At 41.9% G+C, this 17,943-nt stretch overlaps 1 protein-coding gene across 1 annotated transcript in view; it reads right to left on the bottom strand.

The window, feature by feature from the left end:
* PHEX (phosphate regulating endopeptidase X-linked) overlaps positions 1–17,943 on the bottom strand; it is a 208,793-nt gene that overhangs the window by 36,764 nt on the left and 154,086 nt on the right. The window contains exon 15 of the mRNA XM_065900503.1: positions 13,935–13,993. Within this exon, the coding sequence (XP_065756575.1) occupies positions 13,935–13,993 (59 nt within the window). The remainder of the gene's footprint in view (positions 1–13,934; positions 13,994–17,943) is intronic.

The raw sequence follows: 17,943 nt of genomic DNA, 5'->3' as shown, positions 1-17,943 counted from the left end.
AGGCAAATATAGAGGAAAAAAACAAAATTAGCCCATTGCCCCACAGCTCAGACCTAAGAAAACAAACATATATCCTCAGGTATAGAGAGTTCAAACTGTATGGAGAGATGGGGAAAAAATTAATAATTTCCCTTTTTTCCCACCCCTCTCCCCCGAGCCCAGAACTTCCCACTACTATGTACAAAACCAGCTTCAGCTATTTACTCAAATGTCACCTCCTTCTCATTAAGGCCTTCCCTAGTGCTTTTTAAAGGAGGAAAGTATTACTCTACCCCCCTTTCTTGCTTTATAGCTCATCATAGTACCACCATCTATGATACTCTAAATTTTACTTATCCTTTATAAAGTATTGTCTGTCTTTCCCCAACTGGAATGCAAGCTCCATAACAAAAGGACTTTTATTTTTACCATTCTCTCACTGCAATATCTCCAAAACAATGCCTGGCACGTGGTAAGCACTCAATAAGTATTTGTTGAGTGAATGGAATCTGCACTTTGTGAAACTCTAAACGGTGACTGGGGTTAAACATTACCTATAACTACGAGTGCGTGTTAGCCAAAGTCTAAAACATTACATGACACTATTAGTACTACCAATGTGCTACTTCTTGAAGTTTCCATATTCAATACCAGAATGGGGCTATGTTCCATTATTCAAGTTCTGGTTTTCCTTTACCTTCTAGATTAGGTACTCTGTTGGTTCCATTCCCTTACAATCACGGCCGAGCTAGTGCGGTTTTGAAGTTTGCACGTTTTTTTCAATAAACTCTTAGTCAGAATGCAAATATTAACAAGATGAAAAGCTCTGCCTAGCTCCATGCAAATTCCACCACCCTATGTCCTCTTAGCCCTCCGTAACACCAAGGAATAAAAGTAGGATATTTTCCCTTTTATGGTTTTATGGCATATGCTACAAAAAGAAACTCACACAAAATACTGATTTAGATCAGAGTCCTTTGGTCCTAACAATACTGAAAGAGGATAATCTCTTTTCCCTACATTCTTTGTATGCTTTCACATAACTTGTCACATTAATTTTAAGTTCCCTAAGTGTGTGGTTCAAGAAAGTTATCATGTGCCAAGTATTCTGAAAGCATTTTCTTCCAACGTTTTGTTACTTGTAAGTTTTGGGTTTTGTTTTTTATATATTGACACTTACAAATGGTGATTATTTTAAGACAACTGTAGTCAGACTGGAAACATACAGACTGGAAACATTGTTTCCGTGTTTGGTCAGATTTAACAAGATGGGAGACCTCCAACTTTCAATACCAGTCTTCAAAACCCAGAGCACCTGCTTCTTCCCTTTCTCTCCATCAAACTTTTGAAAATTTACTAATACCCTCCATATCCAAGGGTGGAATTCAATCCTCAGTTGGTCGAACCTTCGGATGAAACCTTTAGATATGGAGGGCCAACTGTATGGTGCAAGGCAACTCAAATTCCATCTAAATTTGGGAGCAGTTCACTCAAATTCAGTCTCTCTTTTGACTCCTTTGAAGGAAGCAGCATTATTTGAATTTGTCCAGTTAGGATCTCTCCAGCGGCCTCAGGGGCGGAAGTGGCACAGCCAGGGGCCAATGACAAAGTAAATTCAGTCCAAAAGTTGACAGCGGGGAGGTTCTAAAGGAGAATCCAATGGGCTTGAGAATGTGTAGGCCAATGTGCACACTCAACTGTTTAATTCAATCTGTTTCCATATTTGCTGTAGGTGCTTTTTCCCCAGAGAGGGTTTTCCATGGAGTGTGTATCACTATGGGTGTTTGTCATACTTTTATTGAGGGGCTGACTGTATCAATACATTGTATTATATTATTAGTTTTTTATATTATTATTATATAATATATATTATATAATATATATAATATATTATATATATATAATATATAATATTATATATATAATAATATATATAATATTATTATATTATTAGTCTTGTCAAATAACAGAATGTTTGGTCTTTTGCATGGATTTATTGGTGTATTAATGTGACTTTATTCTAGTACATGTCACGACAGTTATTTTCAAAAGCATTAAGCATATGCTTATATTACTGAACTAATCCATGTATCAATCTACATTCCAAGGCTTACTGCTGATGTACCATCTCAGCGACATCATTATACTTCCTGGTGAGATTCACCTGTAGTTAATTCTGCCGACTTGTTTATTTTATTTGTCCTGCCCAATAGCTCCAAGTTCTATAGTTCACTAAGTGAACATAGTTTATGACTCTAATTTTGGAGATGCTAATATATTTAAATACCATCATAAGAACTACTGGGAGAAGTGTGGTTTGGTCATGATGATGCAACTTCCATAAATAACCAGCGACCACTAACATTTACTGAGCACCTATGATGTTCCAAGCCACTCAGGTAAATTTTGAACATACAAATGTCCTCAAAGAACCTACAATCCAGTGAGGGGGAAAGGCCGTAACTAGAAAAAAAATTCCATTTTGCAAAATCTAAACAGGAAGGTGAACTGATACCAAAGCTCTCTAAAAGTGTATTTTTAATTGAAATGTCTTTTAAAGTCAGTAAAGAGATACTGGATACACGGGAGTAGACGCATAGGCGTGTTTTGGAAAAGGGGTTATCTGTACACGTGTGTATGCTCATGGGCAAAAAATTTGTAAGATCAGTAGGGACCAGAGCTTTCAACAGGCCCCCAGTTATTTCGGTGCATCTCCTAGTTGAAACCCACTGGCTTCGATCAGAATAAGGATTCTCAACTCCAACTGTACATTAGAATCCCTTGGGGAGGTTTTTAAAAATATACCCAGGTCCAAGCCCCTGCCCCAGACCTATCAAGCCACAGTGTCTGGGATGGAGCCCTGAGCAGCAGTATGTTTTCAAAGTTCCCCAGATGATTCTAACATGCAAACAAGTTCAGAAACCTTGCTTTAGGAAAAATAACTGATGTATATAAATTAGCCGTCCTGTCTCATTCTCCTCTCTTCACTGCTCCTCCACACTGTGCTCGTAACATATGACTAGATATTTTTATTATAATTTTGCAGACTATTCTTTCAAAACTGAAATTTTACACGGCTTATAAATTATGATTGTACAAAAGGACAAAAACAGTTTTAATTGCAACTGCTTTGGAAAATCCAGGATGAATGCTCACTCTAAGAGAGAAAGAGTGTTACATCTTATTCAGGATTGGTTCTTATAATCAGATAAGCCAGATACCATTCTTCTAGAATCTAGGGGGCCATCAGTAGGGACATGGAAATTGCTGCAGTTACAAAGCACTTTTGGTTATGCTTTTTGCTGTAAAGGGATTTCATTGTCATCTCACTGCTAAGATTAATAGTGGCTTTTTTTTCAATTTGGCATCTTGCAGTAATTTGGTGAATGCCAACCCTCCCCTTTCCAGAAAATATCAAGTTCTAACAACTGTGACTCATGTCAAAGGATCCAGCAAGATGCCCTAGCCATCTGCTGGCTTCCTGCGGGTAACCTCCTGCCACCAGATCTATCAGCCTAGAACTGACGAGCTGGAAGCAGCTTCTAAAATCTGCCCTCCGTCTTGAAATCTACTCTTCGGGCTCTTCTATTCTTTTCCTGCCAGAATTACCTCCAGGCTGCAACAAAGAGAACCCCTTCTTCTTTACCGGCATAACCAACCATCCCTGTCTGCCCAGGCCTGAAGGGGCTCCTGGGATGTGGAGCTTTCAGTGCTAAAGTTGGGACAGTCCCAGGCAAACCAGGACAAGTTAGCCTCCTTACCTTTACCCAACCAAGTTTGACCTCTTTTGCATTTGAACTGCAATTTCATAGCTCAGCAGTTCTCGAATTTCAGCATCTAGTGGAGGTTTGATGGTTAAAATCTTCTTAAAACATAAATTGCTGGGCGCACCCCCAGAGTTTCTGATTTGGTAGGTCACGGATGGGACCAGGTAAAGCCCATTTATCACAGGTGATGCTGATCCAGGGACCACACTTTGAGAACCACTGTGCCGCTCAGTATCTCATACTCTACTCACATACCAACAAGTCCTTTCATGCACACAATTGCTGTCCTAGGTATTCAAAACTGACGCTAGAGGAAGTGATGTTCAGTCCAGGCCTGGGAAAACAGCAGATGCTCAACAAATGCCTGTGTGGGGTCACTGAGCCATATCTGGGGGTGAGATAATGGTCTCAAGAATGAAAATGTGACTAACATTTTCCCCTTATCAATTAGACCAAAAAAAAAAAGAAAAAGAAAAAAACTGAGTCTCTTTATTCATCTCCTCCAACAGTATCTTTACGATGCCTATGCCTAACAGTATCTTTTACGATGGTAAAAGAAACCCATCTCATCTATTGTTAGTGAAAATATAAACTGGTACCACTTTTCTCAAGAGAAGTAGGATAATATATATTTTTAAATCCCTTAAATTGAGCATACCATTTGACTCAGCAATTCCTCCACATCTAGGAATCTACCCTAAAGAACAGTCTCAGATTTGCACAAAGACTTAGCCGCAAAACTCATCACAGAGTTTTGGGTTTTTTTTTAACAATAGTGGAACAGCCTTAATGTCTTTCGGTAGGAAATTAAAGAAAGTAAGGTGCTTTTATATGGTGGAATACTCTGCATGGTAACTTAGAAGAATATGTGACAAATGAAAAAAATACTTGTTACAACTTTCAGTGGGAAAAAACAGTTTAACTGGACGAGTCCATAGTTAATTTCAATTTTTAAGTATGTAGATAAACATAAGTTTGAGAGAGATTCAACAAAATCATTAACTGTAGCTATTTTTAAATTATGATTAACTTTAAAAATATTTTTAGCTTATCTAAAATTTTCTAGATTTTCCACAGTAAATGTGAACTACTTTTGTATTAAGGGTCAAAGACAATTGATTTTTTTCAAGGGAGGACAAGTGAGACAGTGACCTTCAAGACCAATTAGTGAGACTGTTCCCTGACTCCCTGGCCATGGCTCCTTTCCAGCTTCCTGATGCTCTGCTCACTCGGGCTCACAGCCAGGTCGCTCCCAGTGTGTGTCCCACTCACCCCCCACCTCTTGAATCAAACTGACCCTGAAAGCCATTCTGTGCTTTCTGCTACCAGCCCTGCAGCGAACCTGCCCAGTCCTCTGTCTGGAAACAGCAGGCGTCCTGCCCCACGAGAGTGTTTCCACAAGTGCACAGCAGGTGGTAAATGCGTGCCTCCAGGCATCGGTCCTGGGACTCAACAGTTACAGGAATGCCATGAGACTGCAGGGCTTCCCACTGAAAGGCAGCTTGTCCCTCGGTGGCACTACCCAGAATGTCATTCTCAGCCGCCTCCTTGGTCGGGCCTTAGAGACATGGGGCTGTAATTAGGGCGTCCAGAGTCCTTGACTAGACCAGGACAAGAACATGTGCAAACAGTTGTAGCAGGTGTCCTACAACCTTGCTAAGTGCATCAGGTGGCACGTCTGCAAACGATGTGAACTTTGCTCATGACTTAACTACAACTCACTTAACACATTTTTTTTAAATTTCAGAGTAAATTTTGTGAAGGACAACGTTTTGGGAGAGTAGCTCAAAATATTCTTGTTAAGGTAGCTTATGAAATCTCTCAAATAACGTCCCCACGCCATCGGAATCCAAGGATGGAAGGAGATCACGGGCATAGCCAAAGGGCTCGCAGAGAACAGCACTCTTAGAGACGGCAAAAATCAACTGCTGCTTGATGTGACAGCCCTTCAAGACATGAAATCAGCACGACCTGAAGACCGCCCGACCTTCTGATCCTCATCCCCTGGCTGTCCCCACATGCCATAATATCTTGTTTCCATACCAAACAAACAATCCCCCACTACATGGGTGAGGGCAGAATATATAATCATTACTCTAACATACCATGCTTTCAACTTTTTCACAGTGTGTTCACATGTATCTTTTCACGTAATTCTCACATTTCTTATCTGGCATTGAACAGTGTAGGCTGAAGACCTAGAGCACGTAATCAGAGAAGCTGGGTTATACTCCCATCTCCGCAACTTACTAGTTGTGTGCTCTTTTGCACGTTACTTGGCCTCCCTGAGCTTCAGTTTCCTCTTCTGTAAAAGGGCCCACAGTATCAAGCTTATAGATAGACCTACTGAAGATTAGAGACAACATATGCTAAAGTATCCAGCACAATGCTTGGCACATTAATGGTTCTCAGTGAAGAATGGCTGCACAGCACAATTATACTCTCCGTTTTATGGGAGTCCTTCAAAGCATCAGTGGAAAAGTTGGGAAACTACCTGTATTATCACTACACAATTATTTGAGAACAATCTTTTGGGATTTAACTTACCCATTCCCTATTTCCCCTCACCGCTGCCACTGCCTAGGTTTAGACCCTCCCCATCCTTCTCTTGAACCACCTGCCAAACTCCTAGCTGGCGTAGGGGGTCTCAATCTTTCCCGTCTCCAAGCCATGATCTTCCAAGCCATGATCTTTAAGACTAAGACCAAGGAACCAAAAATGAAGTTTCCTGCCTCTCAAAGAAAACTATACCAGTTCCCTATGGCCTGTTCCTCAGTATGGCTTACAAGGTCCTCATCTACTTCTGCTACATTTCACCTCGTGTCATGCCTTCTGCCCCATCCCCCGTCTACCACATGCAGTCTGTGCCCCAGCAACTGTGAGCATCTCACCACCCGTTCCTGCTCCATGCTCCGTGTGTGTTGCCTTTGCACCAGCCAGTACTTCTGCATGTCCCAACCTACCTACTTTGCCTACAGAATTTTTCTCCTTTCAAAGCCCACTCAAATGCCATTTTCACCGTGAAGCCAACCTTCACTCCCCTAGATAATTAACACACTGCTCCGTGGCTCCCAGGATGCACTGCACAGCCTTCTGTTGCACACTCACCATGATGTCTTATAAATGACTGGTAACAAGTCTGTCTCTCCCCACTCCTCAAAAGCACGGAATCCTAACAGCTAAGATTTATTGACTACCTACTACAAACCAGTTTCTCTTCCAAGCATTTTGTATATATTATCACCTTGAATCTTCACGACAACCCTATAGGATAGTCACTACTATTATCTCCATTTTATAGATAATTAAACTGAGGCTTAAAGAAGTTAAGTAACGTGCCCAAGGTTGCAAGTTATCAGTGGCCAAGCCAGGATTCAAAATCAAAGCCCACACTCTTAACCACTACACCATACCATATTAAAAACCTAGCACTGAACTCAGTACCTGGGAAGTTGTAATGTCTGTATTACTGATCTCTTGCTATATAACAAAGGATCCCAAAACATAGTGGCTCAAAACAATAAACATTTACTATCTCACAGTTTCTCTGGGTCAAGAATTCAGAAACAGCTTATTTGTGTGGTCTGTCTCAGGGTCTCTCAAGCGGTTGCTGTCAAGATGTCAGCGTGGGCTGCAATCACCTGAAGGCTTGGCTGGACTGGAGGATACGCTTCCAAGATGGCACGCGCACACAGTGCTGGTCATGGGCAGGAGGCCTCAGGTCCTTCACATGTGGCCCTCTCCACCAGCTCCCTGAGGGCCCTCATGACATGGTTGCTGGCTTCCCCCAGAGTGATCAATCCAAGACAGCAAGGCAGAAGCCAGATGTCTTTTATGACCCAGCCTCAGAAGTCACACCCTGTCATTTCCACAGTATCCTATTACTTACAGAGGTCAGCCTTATCCAGTGTTGGAGAGACTACACAGGGGTGTGAACACACGGGAAGTGAGAATCACTGGGGGCTCTATAAATATTAAGTGAATAAGGTGAAAAAATTACTAAGAATTGCTCTGTCAGGATCTCTTCCAGATAATGAGAAGTCTGGATTAGGTGGCCACTTAAGTTTCCTTCCTTGTAGCTCCAAAACTATGGGAGATTATTTTCCAATTCTACCCAAATAGATTGTCAAGTGCATTCAGGGATTTAATTTCATTAAAGTCCAGTAGAGGCCACAGGTGAGTATTTGCTAACTTGGCTTCTACTTTATGGTTTTAGGCAGAGTCCGCAAAGTATGAGAAATTCTACCAGTCTGAAACACAGTTATTTCCCTAACAGCAAAACAAATCTATGCTTGATTTCAGGATTAATTTTATAGTTAGATGCCAGCGTCAGCCCAGCCTCTGCACAAAGGCTTATCTTCCTTAGCAGAGTATCTGTGATTAAACTGAGGCAACTAAATCCCTTGTGTATAAGAGCAAAGATAATAAAAAATCATTGGTTTTAGCCCTTAGGCCTTGCTTGTTTTCAAGCCAAGGTTTTGTTTGCTTAAAATAATTCCTTGATATGATTTGAGACCTACGAGGATAAAAAACTAATATTGTTATAAGGCACTATGCAGATACACATTGATACTGAATACATGAAATGAATTTTATTCTAAAGACCAGTCTATATTAGCGGAAATGAAAACCAAATGTAAGCGGCTCTCCCCTCAGGCTCACTCTCCTGCCTCCCGTAAGACCACCTGATTAGATCCAAAGTACTTTGGAAGTTGGGTCAGAAACACGCTACGAGGGTCCCTAGATCCCATCCTCTCACAGTGCTCTACACCACAGATTGGCAAACTACAGCCATGTAAACAGTTTCACTGGAGCACCGCCGCGCTCATTTGTTTATGAATTGTCTATGGCTGCAATGGCAAAGGTGAGAATTTGCAACAGAGACCATATGGCTTGCAAAGCCAAAAGTATTTACTATCTGGCCCTTTATAGAAAACATTTGCCGATCCCTCGTCCACACCTCTGGCAGCTTGGCCTGAGGTGAACTGTCATAAGCCCAAATGTCTACGCATGCTACACGCTATTCTAAAAATCTTTAAGGGAGAATGGGGGTATTACTGTTTATGTTGAGGTGTTACATACATACAGTAAAGGAACAAATTTTAATGGTAGAACACAGTGAGTGTTTTACACAAGTATCACCTGTGCAACCACCTCCCAGATCAAGGTAATGTTTCCTATGCCCCCCTCAGTCAATACCCCCCAAAACAAAGGTAGCCATTATTTTAACTTTTATCACTTAGATCACAGATTTGTTTGCCTGTTCCTGAACTTCATACGAATGGAACCACGCAGTGTTTCACTCACCATTAAGTCAGCGGCATTCTTACACACTGCAGCATGGAGCACTTTGTTCCTTTCCCGTGCTGTGCAATATTCAATTGTATGAATACAGCACAGTTTATTTACCTACTCTTCTGTTGATGGAAATTAGGTTCTTTCCAGATTTTTGCTGCTATGAACATTGTGTACATGTCTCCTGGTGGGCATCAGGATCCATTCATCTTATCAAGAGTGGAATTTCTGGGTGACAGGAGACATCAACAAACTGACAAATACTTTTCCAAATGAGTCGTAACCGTTTAATGTACAAAAATATTGTTTTAATGTATAAAACCTTCTGAGAACAAAAGTTCAAAATACGCCCCTCCCACAATCTTCATATACACGCTGTGTATCCTGTGACAGACCCAGGCATTAGTGGCGGGCGTGCCAGTTTTTGATATACAAAACCCTGACCTTGACAATATGCTGGCACTTTTCAAATTGATCTTGTTAAATCCTACCAAAAACTCTGTGGACTGGGTAACCTCAACATGTGACAGATGAGGACAAGAGGGATCAGGAAGGAGAAACACCTTGACCAAGGTCATGCAACTAAATCAGTGGCACTCAAGGTCTCCCATCGAGCTTATGTCTTCCTACTAAAAGCAGGAAGACCTGGGACTTCCCTGGAGGTCCAGCAGTTACAACTCCGCGCTTCCACTGCAAGGGGCACGGGTTCGATCCCTGGTCGGGGAACTAAGATCCTGCATGCCACGCAGCATGGCCAAATACAATAAAATAAAATAAACGCAGGAGGACCAGCTTTGCATTTATCACAGTAAGGTTAGGGAAGCACAAGCTTAGGCACCAATAACCTCAGCTCCTTGTTTTCCTGTTTAACCACCTTATCAGGTCAAATATAATTAAATTCTGCAACAGCTCCTGAGTGTAACTCCCCGTACAGCAGACTTAAATCATCATTATTTCACACTACACTCTGTGTCTGAAGACATTGCTACCCAGCTTGACAAGGGTAGAAAAATAAGAAGCTATAACCACCCTGCAAAAATCTAACATTGAAAGATCACCACAAATCATAGGGTTTCACATATAGGCATGGATTTGCCAAAACAAACAAATAAACAAACAAAAACCCTACAGGTTTTTCTATTTTCTACTCAAGTCTCTACTGCATGCAGAAGCTGACTTAAATGGCATAAATCAGAAAATGATAATGCGAAGTGAATGAAATTCTCATAAATCACGTTACTAAGTATAGTTACATCTTAGATGTGAAACCCAATTAAACAGATGGCCACATGCTGTCAGAATCAGCCCCTAATCAATAAAGATGTTCATTTTAGAAAATCACCTCCATTTTTCACTTCTTCAGTGAAGCAAAAAGGTGGTACTTGGGGGCTGGGGGGAGTCCCAGGAAACCCAGTGGGGAAATGTATAAGGAACTCCACCTGTCTTAATTTATAGTCCAGAAAATCAGAAAGGAGGGAGAAAAAAATGTCACCCACAGGATTCCTTGTCATCTTGCCTGGGAATGCAATTTACAATGAGAGCAAGCACTGGTCATTAGGAAAGCAGAAACAGCTTGAATCTCTTAATTAAAATACTGCTTCAAATTGTTCATTCCAAACCCCCTCTGCTCATGAGCTTTAGAGAAACCACTGGGTTACCCTGAAATGGCTGCTCCCTCAGTAAACCTCTGATAAGATCAGCTCTCCCCAGAAAGAAACAGGCTGAGCAGGGGTGAATCCTGGAGGCAGGATTTAAACCCCCCAAGAGCAGTGAGTATTCACTGACACTGGAAAGCCAGTGTGGAAGCACTGCGGAGGAGTCTACCTCAGTGCCTTGTTTAGCATAAGAACTGATCTATTACATTCACCAGATTGATGAAAATTTTGTCTACCAATGCCAAGAAGTGATGAAAATGAGAGCTGGTGAAAACACTTCTGTACTTTGGAACACTCACTCTGGAAAACATTTGGTGTCATCTGGTAAAGTTGAATATTTGCATACTCTACAAGCCAGTAATTCCACTCCTAGTATATGCCCCGAACACTTGTTTCAGGGGACATGTATGAGAATATTCAGAGCAACGTAGTTCATAATAGCAAAAACCGGGGGAAAGGGGAACGCTTAGGTCTGTAGAACAGGTAAGTAATCTGGGGTACAGTCATACATGGAATGTTACAGAGCAGTGAAAATGGAAAACCTACTGCCACATGCTACCTGGATGAATCTTAAAAACATGTTGAATGAAAGCACAATTGCTTAAGATTGCATGCAATATAATACCATTTTTATTATGCTAAAAATAAGTAAAAATAAACAGTATATTGTTTAGGGATACATATGGTTTAAAATTTATTTTTCAAAATACAAGAAAATAATAAACACAAAAATCAGAATAGTGGTTATGTAACTGGTGAGGAGGAGGAAACTGAGGAGGAGCGCAGACAGAGGCACTGACATCAGGAACGTTCCAGTTCTTGGACGGGTGGTGGGTTCACAAACGTATATTTATTTTCTCATATGTTTTCTTATATACTTTGTAACTTTATGTGTTCTACCATGTTATATATAATCTGTTGCGTGTACAAAGTAAACCATTTTCTTTTAAAATAGATAATTTAAAGAATTTTCTATCACCCAGTAAGTTATTCCAATTGATATCGGTATAATTCGTGTTATATAAATATAACCTATATTATTATAAATAGTATTTATAAGTAATATCTAAAATATCATAATTTCCCATTAACACATGCAGCTTACTTCTCAACTCAGAGCTATAGAAAAGCATCATATTGTATATTTTAAATATATAAAATTTTTATTTGTCAATTATACCTCAGTAAAGCTGGGGGGGGGTGGAGAAATCAATGGTATTTTTATGATAATAATGCACTGCCAGCTAACTGTTTTCCTGTTCACTACTCTCCCAGAGCAGTCCGGCAGAGGCTGCCATTCTCCAAGGTGGCCACACGAGGGCGACTCTAAGAAGGTGTGCCTGCTGGGAGTGGGCTGTCCCCTCTGACCAGGGAGTCCTGTCAGGATGAGGGCCAGCACAGAGGACCTACCACAAGTGGGTAGACAGGAAGCCTCACTGAGAAGGTGTCATTCAAGCAAAGATTTGAAGGAAGTGGGAGCGCGAACCACTTGGATCACTTGGAGAAGTTTTCCAAGGCAAAGAGAACCCCGAGTGCAAATGCCTGTAAAGAAGAGTGTCTCGTGCTCTAGGAACAGGAAGGAGGCGAGCATGGCTGGAACAGAGGGGAGATAAAGGCAGCATCATAAGAGGCCTCGGGGCCATTTCAAGTAATTTGGCTTTTATTCTGTGTGAGATGGGACGCTGACAACGGGTTCTGAGCAAAGGAGGGACATGAGATGACTGTAGGACATCTTAAAATGGCTGTGATATTATATTTAGAATAGACCAAAGGGGGATAAGTAAGTTCAGAAGCAGGGAGGCAAGCGAGGAGGCTATTACAGGGGCTCGGGGGGAGACGGTGAGGGCACAATCAAGGGGAGCAACTCCTTATAAATTCCATCTCCCGTGCTCAACAAACAGCTTAGAGACATGCTTAACACCATGAGATTAGAGGTGCTCACCACACGAGGGAGTGAAGGGGGGCACCGGAAGACGCGCAGCAGCAGCCCGCCCTCCCACAGCAGGTCACTGGCAGCCTGCACTCGGGCTCTGTCATTCTCGTCAACGTCTTCAGGCTTTTACTACATGTGGATGTACCTCTAGACAATATATAGAACTGTTCTGCATGCTTTTGAACTCTATTTATATGATATCATACTCCACATATTTTTCCAAGTTGTTTTTTTTCACACACACAACCTATTATTTGTGAACTTCATCCACGTTAATACATGTCACTCTGGTCACTCATTGATCGCCACTGTCTGGCATGCCCTTGTGTGAACATGACACGTTCTGATTCATCCTCCTTTGGAGGGCCACATAGGTTATTCCCCTTTTGCTGCTCTTGTAACAACACTGCTGTAACCATTCTCACGTGGGCCTCCACATGTGCGACTTCTCTAGGGTACTGCTTCCCCAACTATGTTAGACTCACCTGGAGGGCTTAATAAAACAGTTTTCTGAGCCCCACGTCCAGGGTTTGTGAACAACAGGTCTAAGGTGAGGCCCAAGATTTTGCATTTCTAACAAGTTCCCCCCCTGGGACTCTATTGCTAATAATCACGGGACCACACTTCGAGTAACAGCATTAGTGCACATGTCAAGAGCTCAAGTGACATTCACAGACACGCGTGCCCATAGCTGGCTTTTCTAGGTGTTGCCCAATTGTGCAACAAAGTGGGTGGGCCGATGTACATTTCCACCAGCAGTATGTGTCCCTGTCGCCAACATTTGGTGCTGTTAGATTTTTAATTTGTGCCAATCTGACCTTTAATAATTTTTAACTTATCATCATAGTTATAATTATGTACCTAATACATGTAAATAAAAGACACTCAAGACTTTACATCCCAGGATTAATTAGAGCGTTTCAAAGCTTTTCTAACAGCTTCTAAATTCTCCCCAGCTACCTGATCGTTTTTCCCATCAATCCTAGTAATAAATAAAACAAAAATCAGTAAGACCATTATGAAAGAAAAGTGGAAGCTTGTTCCTTTTCATGGCCAACATCACTGCAGTTTTATTTACTGTAGCTGTTTTCTTTTTAACTTAATGGTTATATAAAGCTTTTTTTAAAAAACTTATAAGGTAATGAGGAAAATTGGACATATGGGTAGGGAAACAAACTTCCTTCACCAACATACCTGGTCACTGCTGGGAGGAAATAAAGAGTGCCCTACTCTTAAGTCACAGTCATGGAAAAGTTCCACCCATTTTGTAGCACATTAACAAGGAGACAAGGAACCAGTACTCACGGATCTGGTTGGTGGATGCGCTGTAGAAGGCATTGACAGTCGTTGGATTTGTAAACCACCTGTAGACAGAGAAACAACCACCACCAAGTGACCATCATTATCCAGGCAGGAGGGCAGTGAAACACATACAATGTGGCGGGATTTATTAGCAAATAACCAGGGAACAATGGGGAAGCTCGACACGCAGGGAAATTATCACCTCAGTTTAGGGTTATTGCTCTGCTCAATGAACAATCTCATCCTAAACTGAACATGCCTGGTTATTCACTGTTACTAACGCAATGTTAGTAAACATTAGTTAGTAAACATTAGTTAGTAAACGCACTGTTACTAAAGCACCAGGGCTTCTGAAACAGCTTTAATGAAAAATTCTAGAATCTAAAGGGATCTCCCCACAGATGGAAACACAGCAACAAGCTGATGTTTGCCAGGCCCTGTTCAATGGGTCCATGGGACAGCTGAGTTTTCCATGCTGCATCACCTCTGACCTGTCCATTAAAGGTTTGAGTTTGGTGACAACATAGAAGTCCATGTAAAGAGAGATAATAAAGCACAACCACGGTACCTAGAGGGTCTGCCTGCTCCAGTAGAAAGTTTACTGATTTAAGCACCAAAAGATCTAATGGCTCATCCTGCCTCTATCACTAACTAGCCGGGTTGTGGTGGAAAAGTGGCCTATCTTCAGTTTCAGCTATAAAACTAAGCTATGGCATTAAGATATCTTGGGAGTACCTTCCAGCTATGAAGAGTCTACACTGCATTTTAAATGCACAGGAAGTTACTTAGATCAGACTCAGCAAATTTCTTCTGTAAACAGATGGTAAACATTTAGTCATTTCATGGACCAAGAGGAAAAATCAAGGACATTATATAGGTACTTCCATAGTGAGAGAAACTTTTCTATAAAATTTTACTGATGAAAGTCAAAATATAATAATCTAGTACAGGGCTTCCCTGGTGGCGCAGTGGTTAAGAACCCGCCTGACGATGCAGGGGACACGGGTTCGAGCCCTGGTCCAGGAAGATCCCGCATGCCGTGGAGCAAGTAAGTCCGTGCACCACAACTACTGAGCTCGCACACCTAGAGCCCGTGCTCCGCAACACGAGAAGCCACCGCAATGAGAAGCCCCAATACCACAACGAAGAGTAGCCCCCTGCTCACCGCAACTAGAGAAAGCCTGCTCGCAGCAACGAAGACCCAACGCAGCCAAAAATAAATAAATAAATAAAATAAAGTTCCCTTTAAAAAAAAAAAATCGAGTACAATTTTTGGTAATTCAGGCCTAGTAATGAGAAGAATGAAATTCCTTAGAGGCAGGAGAATGTTATGCTTTGAGGTTCAAAGTTAGTGCTTCCTACCATCAAATCAACCACAGACATTTATCTCTAAAGAGCACTCGTAGCTCATGGGCTGTACAAAACCAGGCAGCAGGCAAGATTTAGCCCTCAAGCCATAGTTTGCTGACCCCTGACTTAGATGCCTGTGAGTTTCAGGCACTGCTGTTTATGATTAAAACCAAGCATTTGTCTTAAGGTAAACTGCTCAAAATAAACTTCTGTAAATCCCTTTTCAGAACAATCATTTTACCAATTTATGTCTAATAGAATAATTATGTCAGACTGATAATTTATGTCAGACTAACATGAAACTGGTAGGAAATCCAAGTGTGGGTTCTAGTTGGTCCACCCATACCTTCTCCCCTTATAAGGAAGCCCATGACTGTCGTCCTATTATTATCACTAGTAGTAGTAGCAGCAGCAGCTAACATTCACGGAGCGCTTACCACGTCCTATGCACCTTCTAGTCATAGGTTTTCCCCATAGGAACTACAGGAATTATTAGCCTATCTCACAGGAGAGGACAATGAGACTTACAAGCATTATATGCTCGCACAGGTCTAGTCTGTCCGACTTCAAACCAGTTCTCTTAAGCATTATATTATACTGGAGACATCACTGGAAATCAAAACAGAGTGCCTCCTCTTGTCAAAGCTGAAACCTGTACTCACTTCCATAAAATGTATATTCTTTTCCTTCAAATTTAGGATGAGTATTTCAATAAACCCTAATGTTTGACACACACTTACTGGCTGGCTTACTTTTCTGAGGAGAAAAGTACAGGGAAAGCACTTTTATTGCCCTAATGTCACTACCTGTAGTAGGTAATATTATGGCCCCCCCCAAAAAAATGTCCATGACCTAATCCCTGGATCCTGTGACTATGTTACATTACATGACAAAAAGGACTTTGCAGATGTAATTAAGGTCAAGAAGCTTAAAATAGAGCAATTATCCTAGATTATCCCAGGTTGGCCCAATCTAATCACATGAGTCCTTAAAAGTGGGGATCCTTCTCTGGCTGGAATCCTAGAGATGCAACAGGGGAGAAAGTCAGAAGAGATGCTGCAGAACGGGAAGTCAGAGAGATTCCAGGGGTGAGAAGGATTTGACATGCTGTGGCTGGCTGTGACATGCAGCTGCCACGTGCAAGGAGTGGGGAGAGAGTCCTCTAGGAGCTAAGAGTGGCTCCCAGCTGACAGCCAGCAAAGAAGTAGGAACCTCAGTTCTACGATGAGAATCGAAGAGGATTCTTCCCAGAGGCTCCTGCTAAGAGCCCAGCCAGCTGTCACCTTGACTTCAGCCTTCTGAAGACTGCAGCTGAGAGCCCAGCCAAGCCATCCCACACTTCTGACCTACAGAACGGTGAGGGAATACATTCGTGTCGCTCTGAGCTGCCGATAAGGCTGTGGTGATTCATTACAGCAGCAACAGAAAACGAACACGCAAAGAACCCAGCATTTGTTATGTCTGCTCTCTGGGTCAAGAGGGGAGAATCCAGGTGCCTCTCAACATGGCTTCTAAATGACATTGGACTGAACCATAGTATGTACCAAAGATGATGTGTATTCCTAGAGCTCATCTCTTCTCTTCCCATCCCTCCCAACTCCCCTCCCTTTAGCAAAGAATAAACTTTCAAAACATTAGGCTAAGAGCCATATGTAGGAACAATGCTTCTAACTTCTGACGGACAAAGGCAGACAAAACAAAGAAATCAAACAACCAGATGGAGCCTGATGGGGCCTCTGAAGTTTCAGCAAGAATTCCTAAAACATCTTATACAAGATGCATGATCTCACCTTTCCTGACTTCTCAGAGCTCCTGCTGGCTCTAGGACATGTTTGGAGCCCTGATTATACCCAGAGCTGATACTAAGTAGCTGCACTAACGGAGCCTACCAGTTGGGATGCCTTTATTTCTTCTAATTGGACAGTTCCCACACCAAGCCAGCCGTTAAATATCTTGTACATCTCCCTGATTATATCTGAGTTTATTATATATTTAGTTTTACTATTCTCTAACCTAAGCCTACCTGTGCTGGTTTTAATACGTGTTTGTAATTTTTTTTACACTCCTCCCATTAAGAAGTGGACTCTAAATTCCTCTCCCCTTGATTATGGGCTAGTCTTGGTGACTCACTTCTAAAGCATAAAATGCAGTGGAAACGACACCACGTGACTTCCAATGCTAGGCAATTAAAGGCAATACAAGTTCCCCATGGTAAACTCATATTCACCCTCCCTCCTTCTTTTTCAGGAAACTTGCTCTTCAAAGTTTCTGGCTCAGTCAGCATGCCACAAAGAAGCCCAGTACACATGGAGAGGCCTAGTAGGCCTTCCAGGCAGCAGCCAGCACCAACCACTAGACTAGGAGAGGAGGCCTCCCATGTGACTCCAGTCCCAGCCACGATCTGACTGCAACTACATGCAACGCCATGAGCAAGAACCACCCAGCTGCACCTAGTGACCACCAGAACCGCGAGAGAAAAATGAATAATTACTGTTGCTTTAATCCTCTAACTTTGGGGGTGGTTCATTATTACACAGCTCATTACAGCAAGAGATAACTGAAACACTGAAAAGCTGGCTGTCCACAGATTAAGTCCTACCCAACGGGTTGAATTTTCCCAGAAAAATGTTTTATTTGCCCAACACAATGGCTTTTAAAAGTA

The sequence above is a fragment of the Phocoena phocoena genome, chromosome X, assembly GCF_963924675.1.
Source record: "Phocoena phocoena chromosome X, mPhoPho1.1, whole genome shotgun sequence".
In the NCBI taxonomy this organism is placed as follows: domain Eukaryota; kingdom Metazoa; phylum Chordata; class Mammalia; order Artiodactyla; family Phocoenidae; genus Phocoena; species Phocoena phocoena.
The sequence above is the reverse complement of the archived record's forward strand: the minus strand, read 5'-3'. Positions and strand labels throughout refer to the sequence as shown.